The sequence below is a fragment of the Coccidioides immitis genome (genome assembly GCF_000149335.2).
Source record: "Coccidioides immitis RS genomic scaffold supercont3.1, whole genome shotgun sequence".
Lineage (NCBI taxonomy): Eukaryota > Fungi > Ascomycota > Eurotiomycetes > Onygenales > Onygenaceae > Coccidioides > Coccidioides immitis.
Window position 1 is genome coordinate 875,277 of NW_004504310.1, and position 22,800 is coordinate 898,076.

A 22,800-nucleotide genomic window follows, 5' to 3' on the forward strand; every position below is an offset into this window, starting at 1 on the left:
GAGGATGCGGTGTAACCACCAGCTGAAGGAGGACGGGCGCACAATTGGTTCGAATATGGGCTGAAGGAAGACGTGAAGAGCGAAGGATGGACGCACGGGTGAATTCCAGAAGAGAGGAGGGGGGCAAAAAAAAAATTAAATAAAGAAAAAAAAAACCAAAAAAACCAAAAAAAATATACAAAAAAATTGGTGTGGTTGGGGGAAAAAAAAAAAGAGAGTGACGGCGAGGTCGGTGGATGGAGACGTTGTTTGGGCGCACGGAGGTTCAGCTAGTAGTGAATGAATGACGCTAAAAAGGGCGATGCACCCGCTAAGTGAGTTAGTTACGGGCTGTTTACCCCTGGCTGCGGGCTGGCAAATGAGGTGCGGGCAAGCTCCACGGCAAACAAGCTCGGTCGGTCGCGGTGGCTTGGGAGATCTCCACGGATCACGACCGTGAAGAGGGACAACGGAGATGCGAAATCGTGAAGAGAGATGGGAAGGTTGAGGGGGAGACGAGGGATAGAGTATTAAGATGAGATTTGTATATCGACAATAGTACTCCGTAGTGAATTTTTGAGAAGGGGGAAAAAAAAAAAAAGGAAAAGAAAAGAAAAGAAAAAGAAAAAGAAAAAAGATATGACGAAGAGGTGCAGGATGAGCGACGAAGGCGACGGTTAAGATGAGAGGGGAGAGAGTGGAAAGTTTGGCGACGAACCGGACGAGCTGACACTGCCACACCAGCGCCAACAGGCCGCGACAGGGATGCGGCGCGGGCTCAAGGGGGTCAGCAACGGCGAGCCGGGGTTTGGAGACGAGTTGATCTTAAAAAAGAGAAAACAAGAGGAGGGAGGGAGAAAAAGAGAGAGAGAGAGAGGGAGAGAGAGGAGAGAAGACCGTGTGGTTGACGTGCCTCGGATCGCTTCCATCGTCTGCATCGTCTTGTATTTATCGTTCTGGATGGGCGTGGCGGCCACAGTTTGAGATGAGGAGAGTTAAAACTGACTACTCCGTACTTTGTTAACTTAACTTGGTTCCGTTGGCTGATTATTTGGGGTCTTGGTGTGGGATCTGCTTTTGTACTCACACTCGCGTCATCGCGATTCATCATCATCATCACCATCATCATCATCATTCATCCTCATTCATCCTCATTCATCCTCATTCATCCTCATTCATCATCATTGTCGTCGTCGTCGTCGTCGCCAGCGCAGAAAGATGGGCAGATCAACGCGAAAGGGAGGTTCGTTTCCGGGCGGTGGTTAGGGGAGGCCGGCGCCTACAGCCAAGGCGTGCTTCGGGCCTGGTTCCGGGGCAGCCACCCCATGTATTTTATGTAGTCGTCGAACTTGGCGCGGAGGACGGTGGGTTTCCTCTCTCCTCTCCACGAACGAACCCACGCGCAGTCCACTGCGGATGAGAGTACTGTACACACCTTCAGGAGATATGGGCCTTTCTCGAATCATTATCGACATTCCATCTCTCATCTCCGTCCGCGATGCTATTCGTCGATCCCCCCATGTCCAGAAACAGTCTGGTGGTCGGGCAAACACGACTTCTCTTTTGTCTATGCAGCCAAAGGCCCAAAAGTCATTCATCCATCCATCCCGGAGAAAGGAATCTTGCGCGCACACACTCTACACTCTCTCTCTGACCTCCGGAAAATATCTCCTCTGGAGGACCTGTCCAAAATCATCCTTGTATCCCTTCAGCTGTGAATGTCCCCGGCAGTGCATCCTCTATTGTCCCTAAGACCCCCCCCCTCCTCTATCCGGTATACGAGCACAACAGCCAAGAAGATACAAGCTCGTCGTGGATGGGCATGCTGGTCGATTTATTCGTCAATCATCAACCAGCCAGCTGAACAGGTGGGGGGCTTCAAACAAACATATGCATAACTATTACCACATCCGGCGTACGCAGAACGGGGCCCCCCATCCAGTCGTCCACCAAATCCCAATCCCGCCTCCAGCTCCCCTGTGGGATCTTGTGTGGGATCTCAGCTCCGTCCCGGTTGCCCCGAGGAGAACACCCGTTTTTGAACACGACAGGGGGGGGCTTCGGAGTAACCGAACCGACATGCTGGATGTCGGCTGGCCAACACAAAAGTTGAGCGGGATCACTTCGAGGGACGAGGGTATCTCACGCCGCTCTGGGAGTGAGTCCAGCGTGGTTTATCACCCGATATGGTAGTCAAGTGGCTAATTCTGCTCTATATTACAAACTGACATGGTTAACCAGGGCCATCAAGCTTCAAAGCGATAGCTCCGTCGCCGAACAGAAATATCATTAACTCCTCCTCCTCCTCTGTTATAATACAAAGCGATCATTTACACGCCGAATGCCTGCTTAGCTTACGCGAATGGAGCCTGCACGGATATTCAGATTTTACATTCCAACATTATGCGTATCGTGTCGTGCAGCAAATAAAGGCAAAGCGTCAGCTTGAATGATCCGTCAAGACCTAGGGAAGGCTCAGGACTGTATATGGCCACGAATTTAGAACAGCATACTTGTGACACTCAAGTACCCACATCACAATTGTCACACCTGGTCTCTGTAATGGCGACCATTCTATCTAAGCGGATTCTCAGTCCTCTTTACGTCACAAATGGGCTCGCCAGACAATCACATGCAAGTCTTATATCTGTTGAGGAACCACCACCCCCTGTCCAGTGTCTAATCCCCCCCAAGACCTATGGCCAACAACTTATTACAGAAGGACTGGTACTTACTGAAACCCCGTTGAAGAAATGTTTCACAGACATATTATACATATTCTATATCCCCGGCAGCAGCGAAAGCCGGTCATTTTAACCTCCATACATGTTATCTCCCAAGCCTGGGTTGCATGACATGCATTCCGCCAAATTCACCCCGGCCATGTTGCCCATGGCGAGTGATTTTTGTTTCCCAAAACTTCATATCCTGATGGCCTTCAACAGGTCACTTTGCCACTTTCGCATCCTCCTCGTACAAGAAACCTCGCTGGACTTGAGTTTCCAGCTTGGCAGGTTGACAGAGCACTATATATATATCCCAACGGGGGAAACAGCCGACCTCTACCCACGCGAGGATAATTGTACCCGAACCTGTTCCGACTTGAGTCTGTGGACCACGTCATCCCGGCCGCAATCTCTTCTTAAATAACATACTGTCGGTAAATCTGTCAGCAAATATTCATGCTTCCCCTCCCCCTAGGGGCATAATACAGGCCGTCTTTAGTCTTACCGGAATGAATAAGTAGGGAACCTCATTCTCGTACCGCTTCCAGGCCTCGCCGTACTTCCTTCGGCATCTCTCAATGTCCCTTCTGGTCCGATGAATGATCATGACCATAAAGAAGATAGAATAGAACCAAGGGAAAGGGCTCCTGCTCGCCGCAAACTCAGTTATCTGTCCACAGCACCGCGAATATATATATATATATATATATATATAAGGAGGACAAGACAGGTGATAAAAACTTACTTGAACCCGGTGATCAGACCCCAAGACATAGAGAAGAACATGTCGGGAACATAGTTCGGCTTTCGAACAATCGCAAACCAGCCGTCCACCAAGATGCGATCTCCAGCATCCGTCTCGATGGCCTTCGGTTTCTCGATGATCTGCCACGGCAGTTGGGGGAAGGTGTTGCGCTTGATGAGCTGGCCCCTCTCCATCTGGCGGAATCCGTTCTTTTGGCCGTTGGCGGTGTCCCACATCCAGTACATGAAGAGGTAGGTGACGAAGAGCGTGGTCAAGGCGTAAGGGTTCCAGCGGTACTCCGCCGGGTCGTGATTCGCGAAGTATAGGGCACAGTGGCAGTAGGTGAAGGGCACGCCGGCCATGTTCCAGAAGGTAAGCATGAAGCCTAGCTTTTCGAAGTACATGTCCCTTGGGGAAGAGAAGAAGCATCGGTAAGCTAGAACCTTTCTCCAAGCCAATATATATATATATATATGAAGAGCAACTTACCAGCTGGTGATGATCAACTGCTCCGCCTTAGCACAAGCATTGGTGTACAGGAAATGCGCCATGGCCAGGAAGAGTACCTCGGCCGAGACGTACCCGTACGTCTCATACTGGCGAGCGGCCACGGAGCAGGTGATGAGGAACAGGATGAACCACGGGATCCGGACCTCGTAGAACATCTTGAAGTCCAATATTCCAATGCGCGGATTCAACTCAGCGCCCATGAAGAAGTCGTAGATGGGATAGCCCGTGAGGCGGTGCGTCCGCCGCCGCACGATGGCCTGGACATGGACGATCAGGCTGTTCAGGAAGCCCGACAGGATGGCTACGGTCATGATGGGCCCGAACTCGTCGATGAGCGTGTACAGCGGGAAGACACGTGTGGCGTGCAGGATCGCGGCGACGGCGAGCGTTGCGTAGAAGCTGGTGTAGGCGGAACAGTAGTAGGGGAGCTTCTTGCCGCCCTCGTGGAGCAGGGGCCGGCCGTAGGTCAGCACGCCGGGCATGTAGCAGTACATGACCGCCTCGAAGACGAAGAACGTCCAGTAGATGGCCCAGGCTTTGGCGGTCGGATAGGCTCCCTCGTAGACGAGATCAAGCAGGTGACCGACGAACTCGCGCCAGCTCTGGTTGTCGTCGGGCAAGGGGAGGTGCCCGTTGTAGTACGTTGCGCCGATCCACATGTACCACATCAACAGGGGGAAACCGAGCATCAACGCGGTGACTCCAAGGGAGCCGCCGAACTCGAATTCGTCGGATGCGCCATCGCTGAACTTGGTGGTCGACTCTGGGGCCTTCTCTACCTGACCTGTCGACGTGGAATGGTCCCGGCCTCTAGCCTTCGCAGTCATGACCTGAGGTATGCTGGGTGGCTTTTTCGTATGTGTGTTTGTGTAGGGAGCGTCAATGAAATCTGGGATGAGAAGTCTCCGTAATCAGAGATGGCAACGAAGCCCAAGATGAACATTCCTGTCGCCATCTCGACCGGGGGGGGGGGGGGGAAATTCTAGATATATGTACTCCGTAGATGCCAGATACAGACATACATACAAACGTCTGCGACTTGCCGTTCAGAGAAAGGGAATTCCCCCGCTGCGGAAAAGCAAAGCGAGCCAATCACCGCTGGAGAATGGAGACAGGCAGTTGAAAGCGAGCCAATCAGCATTAGCCGACTCGTCGATTTAAAATTTCTATGTTTCCTATTGGTCAATCTGTCTCACTAGCCTGTGATTAGTCATAGTAACCACCAATAGAAGGGATCGGAACTAAAATTACCGGATCGTCCGACCGGAATTCCGCTGTCCGTAACAGTTTTAACTAACGAGTTATATTTCCGTAATGAGCAAAAAAAAAAAAAGAAAAAAAACATCCGTCCTTCTCGCCAAGCACGAGAATGATAATCCGCAGAAACCTCAACTCAACCCGGCACAGTCCTCGCCTCACCCGTCAAATGCGGGCTCGAGTTCAACCTTCATGAAAGCGACCAACAGGCGGCGCACCAAATGTTTCTCGGGCTGCTGGACCTGCCGGTCGCGTCGTGTGAAGTGCGATGAGTGAGTGATCTTGCACTGCCAGAGCCGTTCCTCTCTCCCCCTGACCCTTTCTGTGCATAGAACAACCCCATTATGCCAGCGCTGTCGTCAGGTCGGCGTCCAATGCGAAGGCTATGGCATCCGATTGAATTGGGTACACTACCGTCCTACGCCCAGTTCGGACGGGACAAGCCACGATGATCATGACGGTGATCAGGATGATGGCCAGGCCCCGGGCACCAGGGCGTCCAGACGCTCCCTGACATACCTCGGGGTGTCATCTGTTCCGCGCCTGTCGTCTCCAGAGCTTGATGTCACGTTGAGGCAGATTGATGCATGGTCTCCTGTTGGAGAGTCTCCAGGACTAGAACAGAGGGGCTTCTCCGTCTTTCCAGCTGAGCCGGATGGGCGCCCGGTGCTGGATCCAGGGACTCCTTCGCCTACTCCTTCTGACTACCGCGTGTCGGGAGAGCTGTCGGCGACAGAGACGGTAAACCAGACCGATGACCTTCGCAGGGAGTCGCCATCATCGCCCGCCGCTTCTAGCGCTGGCCGTGGGAGGCAGGAGCAGTACGTTTGCCCGGACGCTGTGCCCGTAGCTCAGACCCTTTTAAGTCTCGGGTGGGAACGCGACCATGTTCCGCGACCTGAGTCGCCAGTCGTTGGCCAAATCCAGTCCCCGCTTCGTCAACAGTACGGACATTCCCCGCCGCGCCATCTGGATGTCCTGTCCATGCCGGCCAGCCAAAAGAGGCTTATGCACCACTGGGTTACCTTCACCAGTAGCAAAATCGTCCTTCTCGATGAGCCTCACAATCCCTGCCGTACTATGATGCTCCCTATGGCGCTGAAGGGCCTCATGTCTAGCTCGGAAGACTCCAACGCCGACGTCGCCATCTTCCACGCGATCTGCGCGTCGGCTGCCTTCAATTTGTTCGAGCTTGGTGGCAGGACAAACGAGCAGGATCGCGCTCTGGCCCTCAACCACGAACAGCAGGCCATCCGTCACCTTCGGCACAACCTGGCCCGAGCCGACGAGCATCGAGACCAGTCGTTTGCGATGGCCATCATGGCCTGCATCGCGGTTGAGGCCATCTCTGGTACAACCCAACGATGGCGGACACACGTCCAGGGCGGCCTGGCATACCTTGCGAAACTGCACTCCTGCGGCGTGGAGGAGGTTGTTCTGTCCGGCTTTCGGAGACATATGGTATCGATGGCCATCCTGTGCGACTTTCCCGTCCGGGACGACCTCAAGTCCTTTCTCAACGACGACGACGAGCGTTTTGTCGAGGGGCTCGAGTTCACATTCCCGTATTATGGCGTATCGAGGTCCTTCTTGCGGGAACACGATCGCATGAACGCGTTTGCAGCTACTATCGCTACCTCAACGGTCAGGACACCTACACTGGAAAAGGAGCTCGACGCTTTCGAGCTGCAGCTGTATCTCAATTTCCCGGGTCTCCCACCCCAAGACCTGGTATCTTCATCGAGCAAGGCCCATGGCCTCGTCCTTCACCACATAGCCAAGGTGTTCTACTACGCCGGTCTCGTCTTCTTCCAGCGTAGCATACGCCACGCAGCGGTAGCCACGGTGCAGACTCTCGTCGAGCTCGGCGTACACGAGCTGGAATCAATCGAGCGAGTCGGCAAGGGCGAGCTGGGCTGCATGATGCTCTGGCCGGTGCTGGTTCTGGGGGCGGAGTGCGGCTCGTCAGGTGTACAGCAGCGGATGCGGGCTTGGTTCCGAGATCAGCGGAAGCTCGGCTTCAGGAACCTGGTGGTGCTGGAAGAGTTGGTCGACGCGGTGTGGAGGGCCAGGGCCGATTCTGCTGCCGACGGGAAGAACGTGGATTGGCGGGATCTCATCGTGCTGGCACGATTTGATGTTTTTAGGCTTTGAGCGACTACTTAGGACCTCTTTTATCTTAATATTGTGTTGAGAAATCCCGTTCCCGCCTTGTACAACAAGTCTTCAGGCCTTGGCACCTACTCCTAGAGTCCAGTTGATGTACTACATACATACTTAGTACTCTATAGCCTTTTGGTTTAACGAAGCATAGCATACATATGTACAGGACATACCTACGTGCCTAAAGCTGCACTCCGATCTTCTGCATCCAATCAGTCATGGCAGCCATACAGCTCTCTGGATCTTCCTCGGGAACAAAGTGTCCTACACCCTCCTCCAGCCCGACAACCGTCAGCAGCTGGCCATCAGCAACCCAATCCTTCCAGACATTCATGTCGAACCTCCGCCCAATTCCCGCGGAGTGCAGCACTAGCACGGGCATCTCCATCTTGCGTCCATTCTTCTGGTCCTCCTCCTGCATCCTCACGTCCACTGTGGCACCGGCCTCGTAGTCCTGACACGAGGCCCGCACAACGCTATCCCACCTGAACGGCCGCTCATACATCTCCAGCGCATCATCAGCCGCAGCCCGCGCTCTTGCCTTCTCACTGCTTCCCGTCCACCGCCCCATGAGCTCTCGGATGAACTTGTCCCCGCCGATCTGTAGTATCATCTTCGTCGCCAGCTCCGCGTTCGCCAAGAACGGCCAGTGGAAGTACCCCTTCGCCTCGGCCACGTTCGACATCCCCTGCCACTGAACGACTGTCGGGACAATGTCCATCAGTACGGTACCCAGTATGGTGAAAGAGGACATATGTTGCGCCGCGTCGACAGCCAGTTGATGGCAGATGCGTGCGCCGCGGTCATGGCCGATGAGGATCACGCGCTGCGGCTGCGCTGTCTGTGATGTTTTGAGATACGCGGAGAGAGAGGCGAGGATGGCCTTCCCGACGGTCGCCTTGTCGTGTCCGAATTCGCAGGGAGAGCTGTAGCCGTATCCGGGAATATCGGGCGCGAAGAGCCGAGTCGTCTTGGGGAGAAGTTTGATTATCTGAGGGGGGCCGCCTTAATTATTTATTCACGAAGACGCATCGCATATGTATGTCACTTACATGGCGCCACCTGCAGAATTGATTCGTTAAGGGAGTGCGTTAGCCAAAAAATGAGAGAGAGGGAGGCATGTATGTATATAATGGATATAGTGGCCTCCTTGCTCATTCTTCCCGAAGCTCTCAAGAGCTGCGGCCGGGATATATCAATACAAAGGGTAATCTCAGATCACTAACATGAAGTATCTACCTCATGCAATGCTTTCCATCAGTAATTCACGACTTGCTGTCAATTTCACATATCATCCCACTCACGTCTGCGGATATCCATGAATCAACACCAGTATTGGCTCCTCGTAACCACCATTAGTGCTGCCATCTTCTCTGAAGATGCCCCTCGAAACCCCGCGAATGCAAGACCCGCCTGCCTCGATCTCAAACGTGCTGAGGCCGTAGCCCGCCAGAGTCTGCGGGACAGTTATCGCGACCATGATGAAGCCCAATCCCAACTATCAATGATTCTTTCTCGAGATACTCTTTGTCTGGAGGTTCTGTCTGTGCCTGCAGGACTGCAGTGACCGGGTACTAATGTCCCTTAATACGAGGTCTGAGAATGATGTCAGATACGATGCAGTCAACCGAATAACCGGCTTGAGTCCGGCAACAGAGTTCACTGCGACGCCAGCCTAGGCACCCGGCAAAGTCGAGAGATAGTTGCATGTTACGGAGCAACTCCGTACTTGGCTGGGAGTTCCTGGTTTGCCAACCCCTAATATTAACCAGTGCTCATTACGACGATCCTCGCCGAACAAACGAAACATGTGAGATCGGTCAAGCCTGGTGGAGGGTACCAGACCTTTATTGACTGGCAATTCAGATATGAAAAACGATCAAACGTGGTTAATCTCATCATCGCGGATGCGGATTTTCGCTGGAGGGTTAACCTCCTTGCCATGCAGACGACCACAGAGAGTAGCCCCCTCCTCAATGAACTTCCGGTGAATTATCTTGAACTTTTGGAACCATCAAGGCATTCTTGGTAGCTGTAACATACAGCATTTCCCAAAGACAAACACACCAAAAATAAAACAAAAAGCCGAAAAGGGGGAGCACAGCAATCTTGTCAAGCTGCGAATGACAGCATTTTCCCGATCCCGACAACCCGAACGCCTAGACAGTGCGGAGGGGTAAGTAGTTATATGTACACGTATTCCAAAGGAATAACAATAAACAAAAAGAGAGGTGAATAGCCGTTAGAAATCCCGTCCCAAGTAATCCTATCCTAGCAATGGTCTGAAACCCCCAAAATGCAAAATGTGCCCCTCGAATTGACCAATCCATCTCCATCTAGGAGGGTAAAAAGGCCCTTCTCGGAATGAGTGAGAAAGAGTGAAACACTCCTACTCAATTCAATCATCCTCCGTTTCCACCCTCCTCTTCGCGCGCTTGACTTTCCTCATAACGTCCAAGTACTCCTGCACCCTCTTCTCCGCCCAGATACACCCGCCAAACGTCATCGCCGAGATCTGTAGGAAGACTTTGAACTGTGGCGTCAGGCCGCGGTAAACCCTTGATATCGGGGCAATTGACTCGGAGATGGACATGAGCGGGCGGTAGACGGAGGCGAGGTTGATGGGCCGTCGTCCACGGAATGGAGAAGACGAGGCGGACGAAGGCGATGGAGGCGCGGGGGTGTGGTCAGCGAAATGCATCGGATGGGGAAGGATGAGGATTAAATGGGCGATGATAGAGAGGGAGCCAAACTAAGACGAAAAGAGATATTGCAGATTAGCGAACCGATTTTCTTCTTTCTATTTGTTACCCCGGCTTCCCATGCTTCCCATTTTTCTTTATTTTATTTTTTGTTAAAGAAAAGGCGCATTCTGTGGGATACATGATCTCTTTGAAATGAGAAACATTAGAAAAAGAGCGTGGGCGGACATGAAAGCGTACCCGCACTGCACCGGTCAAGAACCCTTTGATGCCTTCATCTGTGACTTGGTCCGGAGGCTCAACGTCTGCTCTGAGCTTTGACGGAGGAGGCATTCTGGCTGGGGTTTAGTTTAACAATTTAGGTGCTCCCAAATATCGCCGGTTCGCGGTCTGGAATGCTATACCCGATCTGATCGCTTTTCTCTCTCTATCTTCGTTCTCTTTTGAGGATCACGGGGCCATGCGGTTGGGTCGGCGGTGGGAGTTTGGGATCTGCAAAGAAAATGACGTTGGAGGGTCTCATTGAATGCGGGGACAGGGATGCGAGGCGACAGGGGATGGTTGTGGTGGTGGGTGCATGTCAATTGGCCTGCAGCGAAGTCCGTGCTGTGTCTGTAAGTGCCTGTTTGTTGGCAGAAACGCCAGGGAGCTTTCAGCCGGCGAGAGAGAAGACGCGGATCAGAATCGTCGCGCGACAGAAGCAAAAGCAAACCTTGAGCAGCGAACTTCGAACCTTTTTTTGCCCCAGCAACCGGATCATCGTTGCTCCGACGGTACTCGGAAATACGCTGATCCGGCTGTCTTTCTCTTGCGGGCGGTTTTGATGAAAGGGCGAAGAGCGGCGCGCTGTCGAGCTTGCGATGCAATTGAACGCCTAACAGGATCGAGAGAGAGACAACTTGCATCTCAGCTCATTGCATAAGCAGTCTGAAGCACCGGCAGAATTCAATAATATCCACGATGGCAGCCCTCCCGCGCCGCACCACCTCCCTCACCCGCCTCACCAACGAGACCAAGGTCCAGGTCTCCCTCTCCCTCGACGGCGGCGTCCTCCTCCCCTTCGAGCCATGCGAGCACTTCCCACAGAACTCTCCCGAAGAAGCGACGCAGATATTGCCTTTAGCTGGATCTGCACACTCCACCCAGTTCACATCCACCCAGCAAATCACCATCAACACTGGTATCGGCTTCCTAGACCACCTCCTCCACGCCCTCGCCAAACACGCCGGTTGGAGTTTAGCCGTCAGATGCAAAGGCGACTTGATCAGTATGTGCACCCTCATTCCTTCCCATATACATATCCATTCATGCTCTAACTCCCCCATTCCCCCCCAGTTGACGACCACCACACCACCGAAGACACCTTCCTCGCCCTAGGCACCGCTTTCACCCGCGCCCTGGGCCCGCGCGTCTCTCTCGTCCGCTTCGCACGCGGCGATGCACCCCTCGACGAGGCCCTCTCCTGGGCCGTCATCGACATCTCCTCGCGACCCTACAGCGTCATAAACCTTGGTCTACAGCGTGAGAAGATCGGTGCCCTGAGTACAGAGATGATCCCCCATGCGCTGGAGAGCTTTGCACAGACCGCTGGCGTGACGCTGCATGTTGGCTGCATGTATGGGAGCAATGATCATCATCGGGCGGAGAGTGCAATTAAGGCGGTTGCGGTGGCAATTAGGGGAGCAACGACGAGGAGAGGGGCCGGTGAAGTCGGTGGCGGCGGGGAGGTGGTGAGTACGAAGGGTGTGCTGTGAGAGGATCGATGGTTGTGGGTGTGTAAAAAAAAAGTGGGGAAATGCTTATCCATGGGCGCTTTTTGTGGGATATGAGAACTACGCCGTTATGATGTGCCCGATGGGTGCACGACGTATTGGAATAGGAGTCTTTCATAGACATTTATACATATACCTTGTATTATGATTTAATAGATGACCTGCATCTTCCAGAACCATACTATGTATTCATATTAGTATCCTGCTTATATACTATTATTAGCCTCTGTCCGAATCTTATCAGGTACAGTTGATTGCCGTCAAAATCTCTCAACATCAAGCCTGCCAAAAAGCAAAAAAAAAAAAAAAAAAGGGGCAATGATAACTGCAGTAGCTAAATATGTGCAGAAGAACGCTCAAAATAGATGGCTGAACAGAAAAACACAAAGCCACTGAGCCCAAGTATGCACCCAGATAATCAACGAAGCCGTCCGTCCATGTTTTTTTCCCTCCCCAAACACGAATGCATCCACATATATTTCCAACCCAAATTAGCCAATGTGAATTACCAATACATGCCCCCCTGGAACTCCGATGTATCTTGACCCATAATAATGGAAGAAGAAGCGAAAAAACAACGTAGAATGAAGTCAAAAATATATCGCTCAAAAAAAAAAAAAAAAAAAAAAAAATCTTAAGACAAATCCAAACTCGGCAAATCCAATTCTAGCCTTGGGGCGTGCGCAAAGGTCACTGATACCCGGTTGTCCTTCTTCTTCTGCGAAAGAAACTTTTCCCCTTGCGTGCGAGCGGTCAGTATGCTCCTCAGCGACGAGGAGGCACTCGTTACTTTCGAAGTGTTACTGGTTCTGTGAATCCCCAATGCCGAAGCATCGCTCGTGTTTATGCTGGCGTTGCTGGAAACTCCGCTGAGAAAGCTTGTGCTGGTTTGAGTGCGTGTCGTCATTGGGCGAGGATGAGCCGGAACCGGGGTTGAACTCCCATTTGTTCCGCCAAGCTGCGTGGAAGACGGGAGACCGTACGAGGAGATGTTTTGCTTTCTGGGCTCGGGGGATGGAGCTGATAAGATACCGGAGAGTTTCTTGTGCAATGTCGGTCGCCTTAGGGGCGTCATCCTTCCAACTTCTGCCTCTGGGTGTTGCTGGGATTCAGCATCGCTGTCTAGTAACAGTCGTTCCTGGTTGGTTTCCAAGGCAAACTGGTCTAGAAACGTGGCTAGACTTGTGGCTGTTTTCGGACGGCCATCACTCAACGCATCCCAGGTATCAATAACGTCTCCATTTTCATCGACCTGCCTGATTCCATGTCTAAGGCTGTAATTGCGGTAGAGATAGCGCTGAAGTCGCTCGACTTCGAGATCCCACTTTTCGCTCAACGACTTCAGGATTGCCTGAACTTGGGGATTCGTAAAATCTGAAGTTGTCCCGGTGCTGGAAGAAGGTGAGATCAAAGACGAACTGGTCTGGCGAGGTTTACTCGGCTTGGTCAACTTCGTACCGCCCACACTGGCGCCGTTTACGGCGGCCTGGATCGTCCGGCGAAAAGACCCTCCTGTGGATCCATTTGAATTGCTTCGTTTCGACTCTTTGTTAACCGATTGTATCTCACGCCGTACTTTCTCCAACATCTGCTCTCGATCCCGATCCATACATGGAAGGTGAAGCAAGGTTTTGTTTCGCTGCAGCCCGTTTATCAAGACGGTAAAAGATTGGAGATTAATTTCGTTATTCTCGCAGTACACTTCAAGAAGAGAGTCATTCTCCTCCAAGACAGAGGCAAGCGTACTAGCTCCTTGCAGTCCTAATTTCTGATGCTCAATCCTCAAAACTTTCAGAGTCTTGTTCTTCTTCAATCCAGTCAATGCAAGATTTAGTCCGATCCCAAATCTCGCAACATCCAGATGTGCATATTCCCCGCTGATATCCAACTCTTCTACCGTCGTGTTCTCCTCAAACATCATCTGTAACGCCGTGCACGTCTCAGGCCCAGCATCGTAAGGAAGCGAAGCTTTCGATATATCCAGGTATTTCAAAGACTTATTTTTCCTCAATGCTTCAATAAGCTGTTTAAAATGATCCTCCTTTTGGAAATCCATCATCCTCATCGTAAGATGAGTTGGAGTCTTATTCTGAACAATTGATTCGAAGAGCAAGGAATAATCGATGTGTAGTCTGTTCTCGCTGACATGAAGATGGATATTTCGTGGCCGTCCCTTGTCGTCAATCATAAAGTACAGAAACGTGGCCACGTCTCCTCCGGTAAGTCCACACTGGTCAAGTCTCAATTCACGTAGCTTGCTTGATTTTTCGCTGGCGAGATATGCCGCGATCGAATCCACGGTCTTTTCATTTACGACGGTGTGACTCAATGACAGTTCCTCCAACTCCCAGTTGAGCAGGGTTTCCGGAGCAATAAGCGGTTCAGGGCCGGTATTGCGCGAGATGTGCGACAGGTTGATCTTGCGGATATGCGCAAAGTAGCCAATCTGTTGCTGAAACAATTCAGCACTCAATCGGCCTTGAACTCCAGAGATATTGATCGCTTCGAGGGTGGCCTCTTGGGCAGTCATGGTCGACAATATCAAATCGAGGTCATGGATGGAAATTCCACAGTGACTAATTTCGAGCGCACGAAGCTTAGATGCTGTTTGAGATGCAGCGTCGATCAAGTAGTCCAGATCCGAATCCCCAAGCTTTATGCCATTTAACACGACCCAGTCCACCTTGGTAAGTCTTCGGCGGCATAGCGGAAATATGGCCTCGGGAATACCGCATCCGGGGTCAACTTCGCCCTTTCCCGTCGTTGGAATTCGAGTAAGACAAAATGCGAAATTCAGGCGTTTCAGCTCCTTGCTCTTCAAAGCCAAAGCCCGAATCTCCTGTGTCAAGACAGACATTTGCTCCTGCCCGGGAATCTCAAGGGGAACGTTCGAGCGTGTCCGCATCGCATCGTAATCGAAACCATATGGATCGTACAGGTTCTGCAGCACATCTAAATTAACACCTCCGAAAGATATGGTTCTGAAAGATTCATTATATCGCAAGGCTTTCATGACAGCTAACAGTTCAAGAACGCCATACCCTTTTCCATCTCTGGAACCAGCAGGCGGGATTAGCTGAAAGCATGGCGCATCTTCGCACGAGTAATCGATCGAATATCTAATGTTAGAGGCGTGGACATCGTATGCAGCGCAGTATGCCGTGAGAGTACGGTCGAAGTGACCGTCGTCTTCTTCGGGCTTGGTGGGAGGAGGGGGAAACTGATCCTCTAGCCAGTGGGGAACGTTAAACGTATATGGTTGTTGAAGCCATTGAGGGCGTAAATACTCAGCCCGTTGTCGAATGTGAAGCGCGATATCCGCCGAAAAGGCCGAAGATAAATGTATATGTACTGGTGACTTGAACGGTAGGCTTGAAAAAAAGGAAAAAGGTAAGTCTTTTTGCGACCCTTGGGACAATAAGATTCGCGTGTAGAGATGATTAAATGCTCACCGAAAAATCAATTGGAGTCCGTCGTCGCCGCGCTGCATATATAGCGCTGCCAGTGACAGGATACCATAAGACTCGCCCATGTCGAGTTCGCTCAAGGACACCATCGAAGCGCGGTTGGCCGTCTTAGGTAAGGGAAGAATATGAATTTTATGGACTCCTATTACCAGGTAGCACGGCGTGGAAGCAAGTTTTATATTGTCATCGATCGAGGAACGTCCGCCTTGTTTGACAGGGAGCCTTCGCACAGCACGATGCATTGACATCGAATACGGGTCGTAATCACGTTCTTGATCGAGTGTACGGGAGATATATTCGACGGTATCCCTTTCGAATGGTACAGGATCCGCCAGTCTCGCCTCTGTCGCCGCATCTCGAATACCAGACCGCCAAAGTTCTGCATCGAGAGGATCGGTAAGCTGAATCTGTAACGACGATGCTTTGGACAATTTGTCCTCCATGTAGCAAACCTCAACAGAGAAGAAAGGCCGCCCATCGTCCAGCTTGTGCACAGCAAGTATTCTGTTCAACGCGATGCCACTCCCACTGTCTCCGCCACCGCCGCCACCAGGCAGTGGACTATCCTGCAGTGAAGCAAGGGAAACCACGGAAAGACGGTTCGATGTCAACGTGGAGCCCGTGTTTCGACCCCATTGGGTGGGTATGGAAGGGAATGCTTCGGCTGCTTTCGACCGGTTCTTAAAGCGTACGAGATGGGTGTCCGTTAGGACAAGATACTGGCTCTTCTTCCTCCACATTGGCGCCGATGTCTGCACCTCGCCGTGGTGGAGGACGGTGGTGCCAAGGGGTAGCCTGTCGAAGAAGACCGCGAAGTCGTCCTCTTCGCCGGAAGATTCTTTTGAACGTGCTTTGGTGGAGACCTGGTCGTCATCCAGAGATGTGCCCAACGAGCGAAAGGAGCCAAACACAGAATTCCGCTTCGATTTCTGGAGGGATTTAGATCTGGCGCGTATGGTAGATTCGGGGGGAAGATGCCATAGGTGAGTTTCTGCCTCAGTTACGGGGCAGTCGTTGGACCCCAGAGGAGTGGATGACACTCTGCCGCGACTAACATATCTAGGCCCGGTTTTCTTCATGTTGAGGTTGTCACCAAAGCTTCGAGAACGGCGTTTGACGCCGATAATCCCAAAGAATGAACCACTGCTTGTCGGGCGGCTCCCCCTTCGGCGCCTGGTTATATTGCCACCCAACACATCATCACCGTCATTATTATGATCGGGAGCAGGAGCATTACATCGGCGGGGGGAATTATCCGGAGTGGATCGAGTATGCCCGTGCGACTTTGGCCGTGATGTGGCGGAAAAGCCGTCAGAGCCCAAGAGCCCTGTTGAGCCAAACAGCAAGCTAAAACTCTTTCTCCGTTTGACCTTCTTAGCATCATCCGCCATGTTTTTGGAAAGTTCACGCCAGCAGAGCTAGTGTGGAATGCCAGGGATCGAGACTGGCGACAAGAAGCAGTCATACAGGCGGAAGAAGGAAAGCAAAAGTGCCGAACTGTGATTCTATTGACAACCAAACGGGCGCATCACGGCGTCATGGAAAGAGGAACGAGTGAGCGCTCCAGGATTTCCCGTTCAACCCAGGTGGTTGGCCAGCAACGGATCAGCACGCCATGCCTCCGCTGTTAAAACGTCATTCTATCCCAGACTGTGTCTATGTATGCATGTATGTGTTTCCTGGCACTCTCCCCTTGAAGCGAAAATAAAAAAGGAAAAACGACAATACCAATTCAACAGCAAAAAAAAAAAAAGAAAAAGGAAACACGCAAACACACGTACACGCTTACAGCAGCCCAGCTCGACAGAAGGAGAATTCTCGCCTAGAATCCATCTGAGGGGCGTGGAGGAAACAGAGTGAAAAGAAGCGCTGTGCAGTTGAGGACTGCCCAGGCCGCATGTCTCAGAGCTCCAACATCGTATGGTAACAATACGGATCATCCGATGACGTGCCTTGGCAGTGTGATGCAACAGCAAGCAGGAAAATGGAGAACGGCGCCGTCCGACCCAGATCCGAGGCTGCTCTTGATTGTCGACCTTGCGTGCAAAATGGTAGCAAGAAAATGCTTGCAGTCCCTAACCAAAAGTGCAGAGAAAAAAAAAAAAAATGAAAAAAGAAAAGGGGAAAAAGGAAAAAGAAACAAACAAAATCGACAATGCGCTGTTTCGTGGACTGAAGCAAAGCTGCAAAAAAACGCACCCGGCAGAGCGCTGTTTCAGGTTCATGCTTTTCATCCCGTCCAATACGTGTTCTGGGTTGAACGGTACGCTCCCTGACAGTACCGGTACGTCGGTGGAGCGCCGTGATGTCACCGCTACGCTAGCTGATTCTCACCGAATAAGCCACCCCCGAGCGAGCTCCAGCGCTGGTTTTACAGATACAATACTGAAGCAGGCGACATTGACTGCCAGGCATGTTTCACCCTTCACCCGCTCCATGCTCAACACCACCAAGGAACAAGGGAATCGACAAGAAAAGGAAAACAGGACCAGGAAGAAGGGGGGGAAAAAAAAGAAAAGAAAGGAAGAGAGAAAGAAAAAAAAGAATGCTCTCGCAGTTGAAACCCAAAATTCTGGTCGAACAGGGGCCCCTCTCCTCCGCCACAGCCCACTCCTTTAGTTAGGCCCTTCGGCTGCACCGGGCATCCCTCGACGAGATCAAGACTTTCCTTTTCGCTTGAGGGCGAGTGGGCCGGAGTGTGGCTGGCTGAGATCTCAAACTCCGATTGCACCCCCACCGGGGCCATCAGAGCGAACCCTCGCGGTGGGAGCGCACTACATATCATTATTTACGGGGCATGATTTCCACCCACACCCGCTCCAGTGAGCGATCCCTAAAGAAAAGTCAATCGAATGACAAATTCTCCCCGGAATTGCGCCAATCAAGCCCTGCGCCGGAAAGCATGTGCATTCTGCAGCCAGGCCCCAAAAAATGGTTCTCAAGCCAGGCGAGATTTAACGACAGCTTTCCCTTTGATTAGTTGCCTCCCGGGATGAGCCCTGGTCAGCGAAATTGCGCGCTTTTCAAAGAATAATGCTCCGTAGTATGCAAATCGCTCCGCGGGGAGAACCGCCTTTGTCTAACTAATGCACAACATCAGATTGTGGCTGGCAGATTAGAGTTTCTGTTCCTTGAGGCTTGCAGTCTCGTCTGCCGAACGTGGCACTCTCCTGTCAAGCAACATCTCCAAGAAAAGTCCATCCATTAGCATTCCACAGGGAGTGTACTCCGTACGGAGCATGGATATGTCTGTTCCTTGGACGCGTCTCGTTCGTCCGAAGTCATCATCGCTCGGACGTGATCGAGCCCAGCCAGCTAGCTCTGCGTCTGCGTTTCAAGCCCCTTCTCACCATCTCATATCGAACCCAAATCTTGATCATCCAGTTCTCTCTTCGGCTGCTTCGCCGTTACTGGAACGCAACGTACAACTGTCTCTTGCTTCAGGATCTGACGTCGGACACGTGTCCGTGGAGGCGTGATATCAACCCGCCGATCGTCCAAGAGACGGAAGAGGAGAAAAAAGAAAGAGAGAGAGGGAAAAAAAAAAAAAAGGGAAAAAAAAAGAAAATATACAGAAAAAAGGTTTTTTTTGCCGAGCGAACGGCGATCATCTTTTCAAAACAAAAAAAAAAAAAAAAAATAAGGGAAAATATTGAACCCAGCCACTAAGCTTCTCTCCTGGTACACGCATAGTCCATATGGAGTACGGAGTACATATTTTGAGTAAACACCTTCTCATCCCAGCTTTAGAAGACTCTGTCGTGGCCAACTGAGATCTGGAGATCGACCGGGTTTTCATCCCACATGCAGGCATATTAATGTTCCGTATTATCCTCGTAGTTGCTACGCAAAGATCACCTCGATGGGCCTCTTTCCCCGTGGTTAGCCCGTCCTTTTCGTTGCGCCAAAACCAAGCTGAAGGGCAAAAGATAGTCGCGTCCTTGCGGGTGGCAAAAACCAGAGACTAGGATCTTCAGGTGAGACGAAAGGAAGGGAAAAAAAAAGGAAAAGAAAAAAAAGAAAATAGATGAGAGAGGGATTCTCAGCGTGTTGCTAAGAAGATAACCCGAATGATCTTGCACCAACCGCGAATCGAACGCGGGCAGCTTGCTTGGAAGGCAAGCGTCATACCACTTGACCATTGGTGCTGTCTTAGTCAGAAGACTAAATTCTAGAGACGTCTTCTTAACTAAAAAAGAAAAAGAAAAGCTATTCGTCTTCAATGAAAATAGTACTTAAAAAATTCATTTTTCATCAATCCCCGCAAAGTGAAAAAAAAAAATTGGGTCGCGCTCAACTTGGGATAGAAGCCAGATATCGTTTGAACAGGTGTCACTATGCAGTCGCGATTATATGTATTTGCCGTCTAATAAGCCTTATTATTATACAGATGCCTCATTCCACCCCCCTTTTTTTTTGTGGCGTCGAAAAGAAAAAAAGTCCTCTCAGAGAAACTACCAATATAGAAGCAGCCGGGAAACCATGAACCCAAGACCGACACATTATTCTCTCATGCTAGCAAACAACTCAACCATACCACTGCGCCGTTAACTCCACTTAGTGAACTTCTATCAATCGTTCAGAGTGACAATACCATGCTTCTTATCTAGCGCATCTTGGGCTTTACGCCACTTGCGGCCCTTGCTGCTGATTTCCCACAGGCGGTGGCCATAGCCTCCGTCTTGCGAATTAGCAGCGTCTGAGAGGCACTTTTCTCGACGCCGTTTACACGCCGCGAGAAGCGCTTTCCCGCGAGTCTCAGACATAATATCGAAATTGTAGTCGACCGTCCACTTGTGCTGCGCCACGAACCGCTCAGGTCGCGGAACAATTCGCCCGTTCACGTTGTTGCAGATGCGCAGAATCATTCCCATCACAGGCTTGTCAGAGACTTGACTGGTGGTTTCAGAACCATCGGCCTCTTTGACTTCCTCTGCTGGCTTAGCTTCTTCGTCGACCGAGTCGCTGGCCCCCTCGGACTTGTCGTATAGCTCAGGATAGAGAAGCTTGTGTTGGATTTTCTCGATCTCCTCCTGGTTGCGAGTTTGTATCTCGTCAATCTCCTCCTCCGTCACGGGTTCGGCAAAAATGTACATAAACGGGACCACGCCGTCCCTAGTCTCGAAATGGAACCGTAGTGATTGTTCCGGGAATTGGGCAGTAGCCGCATTCAGAACCTTGTTCCAGAGCGTTATGCTGTGCACGAATTCGGCATCTCCCAAAGCTACGTCTTCTTGGCCGTGAAGGGCCCTGTCCATTTCTGGCAAGGCCAGATACTGGAACCCAAAGATGCGCTGGGTATTATGGAACGCAACAAAAATCCCATCCATTCGACCCACTCGGACCTGGAGCGAGTACTTCAAGAAGGCTGAGCGAGCCATATCAAAATATTCTCGTTCGAAAGACTCATAATCCCCGAACCGATCCTTGATCTCATAGCCAATCCCTTTATCCGGGTTTTTGGCATCCATACGAATGGAGACCACGGCGCGAGTTTTCAGATCAAACATGCCGGTTCCTGGGAGGCGCGGATCATAAGCATCCAGCTGTGCTCTCATCAAGAAATCACCACAAGTTGAATAATGGTATGTTTCTGGCTCCGCCTCGCCCAGAGGGGTCCTCTCACCGTTCGTCCGCCGATAACGTTCATACTCGTCCGTAGGCATCGTAAGCAGCTTTTCCATCGATCTACCTAGATTCATCAGAATATTGGCAGAATCAAATTCCTTATCGGCGTCGATAGCATAAATCCCATCCCCCTTATACCGCAAGAACACGGCAGCCGGAGCTCTTGTCAGGCGGGTGAAACTGCGAATTGTGTCGGAGAATTGCTGAGATAGAGTGTCCAGTTTAAGGGGTCGCCAAGCAGAAAGAAGAAAATGGAAGTGCGAAAGCACTCCCGTCATACTGGAGGACGACCCAATATATTTTTTGCCATGCTTTTGTGCCATTTCGCGAAGAAAAACGTCCCGTGAACTTGTGATGTAAGAACCCAGCGCCTCAAAATCGAATTCGGATACCGGCATGATAGTGCTCAGGTAAGGGTCAAAATTATACACACGAGACCTTGGGTCTCTTAGATGATAAACACCTGGGCTACAAGGTATTAGCAAGCCTCCAAGATCCCAACAATGCTAACCAGATTTTTAGACTTACTTGAAGAGCACCCGATCTAAATTATACGCAAGAGTGGGCACAGCCGTAGATTCGACATTCAGAGCTAGATGCTGTTAGGCACACAAATTTTGACAGGATCTCTGTTGAATACGGGTTCCTTACCTTTTATACTCTCTTCTGAAGGCTCTAAAATCCCAGAATGGCAACGCAACAGGTCATCCGCTGGAACACGTTCATGATCCTTTGACTGCCTATATTCTTCCTCTTTTTCTTGTCCGGTTAAATACCGGCTGGCCCTTCCCGAAAGCACAGAACGCACTGGAGGGTATATAGCCGACGATTTTTCCACCTTTTTTCTCTTCTTTCTCTTCTTGAGGGCTGTTGTTACGCCGGAACTTGTTTCATCGTGCGATGGTTCTTCAAGGCTTCTACCGGTCGGATTACCATTTTTTGGTTTAAAGGTCTAGCGAAAAATTGTACACATTAGTTTCGTGGCTCTGGTCAAAGACGACGTAGTCCTAAATCAAGCCTCCAACGTAGCACATGGATCGAGCTTCAGAGTAAGATGGGACAAAAGCAGAACTCACATGTGTCTTATCACCCCGGCGCAGACGACTTATGGAGGACTTAGTTTTATCGGACTTCGTCGCTTCATGGCTCACAGGCGCAGTATCAAGAATAAAGCCGTCCTTCCGGTCAGAGCGTGGATGAACATCGGCTGCGGGCTCACGGCGAGCGCTCGACGCGATAAATGAACGTTCAAAGGTGCGAGAGAAACAAAAAAGGCAAACGTATGAGCGGGACGGCCTTGCAACGGCTTGAAGGGATTTTCTAAACATTTCAACGAAAACGAACGGGGTGCAATGGAGAAATCGAAAAGGAGCTTGAGCTTCAAGCTAGGATAAGGAACCAAAGGGACGCCAAAAACCACGCACGGAAAATGAAAAGAAAAGGAAGGAAAAGAAGACAAGAACCGCAAGAAAGAACAGACAGGACGAGAGGGAGTCCGGGGAAAAGGAGAAGATATGGACCAGCAAAAGCCGCGATTGCAATTGTTGTGAAAGTTGTTCTGGCGGCTCCGACGAGACTTTTTTTCCTGAACGGGCGCAAAAAACAGACGCGGCGATATTGGGCGCCAAGACGGCGGAAGGGGCCCGCTAGCCGATTCTGGACTGGCACTATCGGCAGGTCTTGCTTATGTCATCCACATTTGTTGCCATCGCGAGACTTTGAGCGGGCTGGCGCAGTTTCAATTCCCGGACGAAGTAGGAAGAGGTTGAGTTAAGAGTGGGTCTGTTCTTTTATGCAAGTAGACAGTGGTTTCGGATCTGAAAAGCAGGGTCAGACGGTAGACCAATGTGT

The 22,800-nt window shown here is 51.2% G+C and overlaps 9 protein-coding genes and 1 non-coding gene across 10 annotated transcripts; 3 read left to right on the plus strand and 7 right to left on the minus strand.

Annotated features, from left to right (window-relative positions):
- Positions 1–1,241: 1,241 nt before the first annotated feature.
- CIMG_02805 (uncharacterized protein) lies at positions 1,242–1,577 on the minus strand (the record flags this gene model as incomplete). The annotated part of the gene is made up of 1 exon (XM_001249033.1): positions 1,242–1,577. One exon carries the CDS (start codon positions 1,575–1,577, stop codon positions 1,242–1,244), a length of 336 nt encoding a protein of 111 aa, XP_001249034.1.
- A 292-nt stretch (positions 1,578–1,869) lies between these two features.
- On the plus strand, positions 1,870–2,432 carry CIMG_02804 (uncharacterized protein; the record flags this gene model as incomplete). Its single annotated transcript, XM_001249032.2, has 2 exons — positions 1,870–2,137; positions 2,221–2,432. The coding sequence occupies 2 exons, from the start codon at positions 1,870–1,872 to the stop codon at positions 2,430–2,432; spliced, it is 480 nt and encodes a 159-aa protein (XP_001249033.2).
- A 334-nt stretch (positions 2,433–2,766) lies between these two features.
- Positions 2,767–5,146, minus strand: CIMG_02803 (c-24(28) sterol reductase). The gene is made up of 4 exons (XM_001249031.2): positions 3,940–5,146; positions 3,451–3,858; positions 3,211–3,352; positions 2,767–3,133 (listed from the first exon to the last, which is right to left on the minus strand). Exons 1-4 carry the CDS (start codon positions 4,785–4,787, stop codon positions 3,122–3,124), a joined length of 1,410 nt encoding a protein of 469 aa, XP_001249032.2. The 5' UTR covers positions 4,788–5,146; the 3' UTR covers positions 2,767–3,121.
- A 166-nt stretch (positions 5,147–5,312) lies between these two features.
- Positions 5,313–7,566, plus strand: CIMG_02802 (uncharacterized protein). The gene is made up of 2 exons (XM_001249030.2): positions 5,313–5,489; positions 5,550–7,566. Exons 1-2 carry the CDS (start codon positions 5,410–5,412, stop codon positions 7,369–7,371), a joined length of 1,902 nt encoding a protein of 633 aa, XP_001249031.1. The 5' UTR covers positions 5,313–5,409; the 3' UTR covers positions 7,372–7,566.
- CIMG_02801 (uncharacterized protein) lies at positions 7,490–8,860 on the minus strand (the record flags this gene model as incomplete). The annotated part of the gene is made up of 4 exons (XM_001249029.2): positions 7,490–8,371; positions 8,433–8,442; positions 8,607–8,615; positions 8,685–8,860. The coding sequence occupies 4 exons, from the start codon at positions 8,858–8,860 to the stop codon at positions 7,562–7,564; spliced, it is 1,005 nt and encodes a 334-aa protein (XP_001249030.2). The 3' UTR covers positions 7,490–7,561.
- Positions 8,861–9,210: 350 nt separating this feature from the next.
- On the minus strand, positions 9,211–10,771 carry CIMG_02800 (uncharacterized protein). The gene is made up of 2 exons (XM_001249028.2): positions 10,323–10,771; positions 9,211–10,132 (listed from the first exon to the last, which is right to left on the minus strand). Exons 1-2 carry the CDS (start codon positions 10,413–10,415, stop codon positions 9,779–9,781), a joined length of 447 nt encoding a protein of 148 aa, XP_001249029.1. The 5' UTR covers positions 10,416–10,771; the 3' UTR covers positions 9,211–9,778.
- Positions 10,772–10,929: 158 nt separating this feature from the next.
- CIMG_02799 (imidazoleglycerol-phosphate dehydratase) lies at positions 10,930–11,984 on the plus strand. The gene is made up of 2 exons (XM_001249027.2): positions 10,930–11,349; positions 11,418–11,984. Exons 1-2 carry the CDS (start codon positions 11,043–11,045, stop codon positions 11,834–11,836), a joined length of 726 nt encoding a protein of 241 aa, XP_001249028.1. The 5' UTR covers positions 10,930–11,042; the 3' UTR covers positions 11,837–11,984.
- Positions 11,985–12,488: 504 nt separating this feature from the next.
- Positions 12,489–16,712, minus strand: CIMG_02798 (leucine rich repeat protein; the record flags this gene model as incomplete). Its single annotated transcript, XM_001249026.1, has 2 exons — positions 12,489–15,225; positions 15,307–16,712. 2 exons carry the CDS (start codon positions 16,710–16,712, stop codon positions 12,489–12,491), a joined length of 4,143 nt encoding a protein of 1,380 aa, XP_001249027.1.
- Positions 16,713–19,398: 2,686 nt separating this feature from the next.
- On the minus strand, positions 19,399–19,469 carry CIMG_15004. Its single transcript has one exon. It is a non-coding gene; the product is annotated as a tRNA-Gly (tRNA).
- A 169-nt stretch (positions 19,470–19,638) lies between these two features.
- On the minus strand, positions 19,639–22,504 carry CIMG_02797 (mitochondrial mRNA processing protein). The gene is made up of 4 exons (XM_001249025.2): positions 22,026–22,504; positions 21,601–21,901; positions 21,478–21,541; positions 19,639–21,417 (listed from the first exon to the last, which is right to left on the minus strand). The coding sequence occupies exons 1-4, from the start codon at positions 22,275–22,277 to the stop codon at positions 19,893–19,895; spliced, it is 2,142 nt and encodes a 713-aa protein (XP_001249026.1). The 5' UTR covers positions 22,278–22,504; the 3' UTR covers positions 19,639–19,892.
- Between the last annotated feature and the right edge of the window lie 296 nt (positions 22,505–22,800).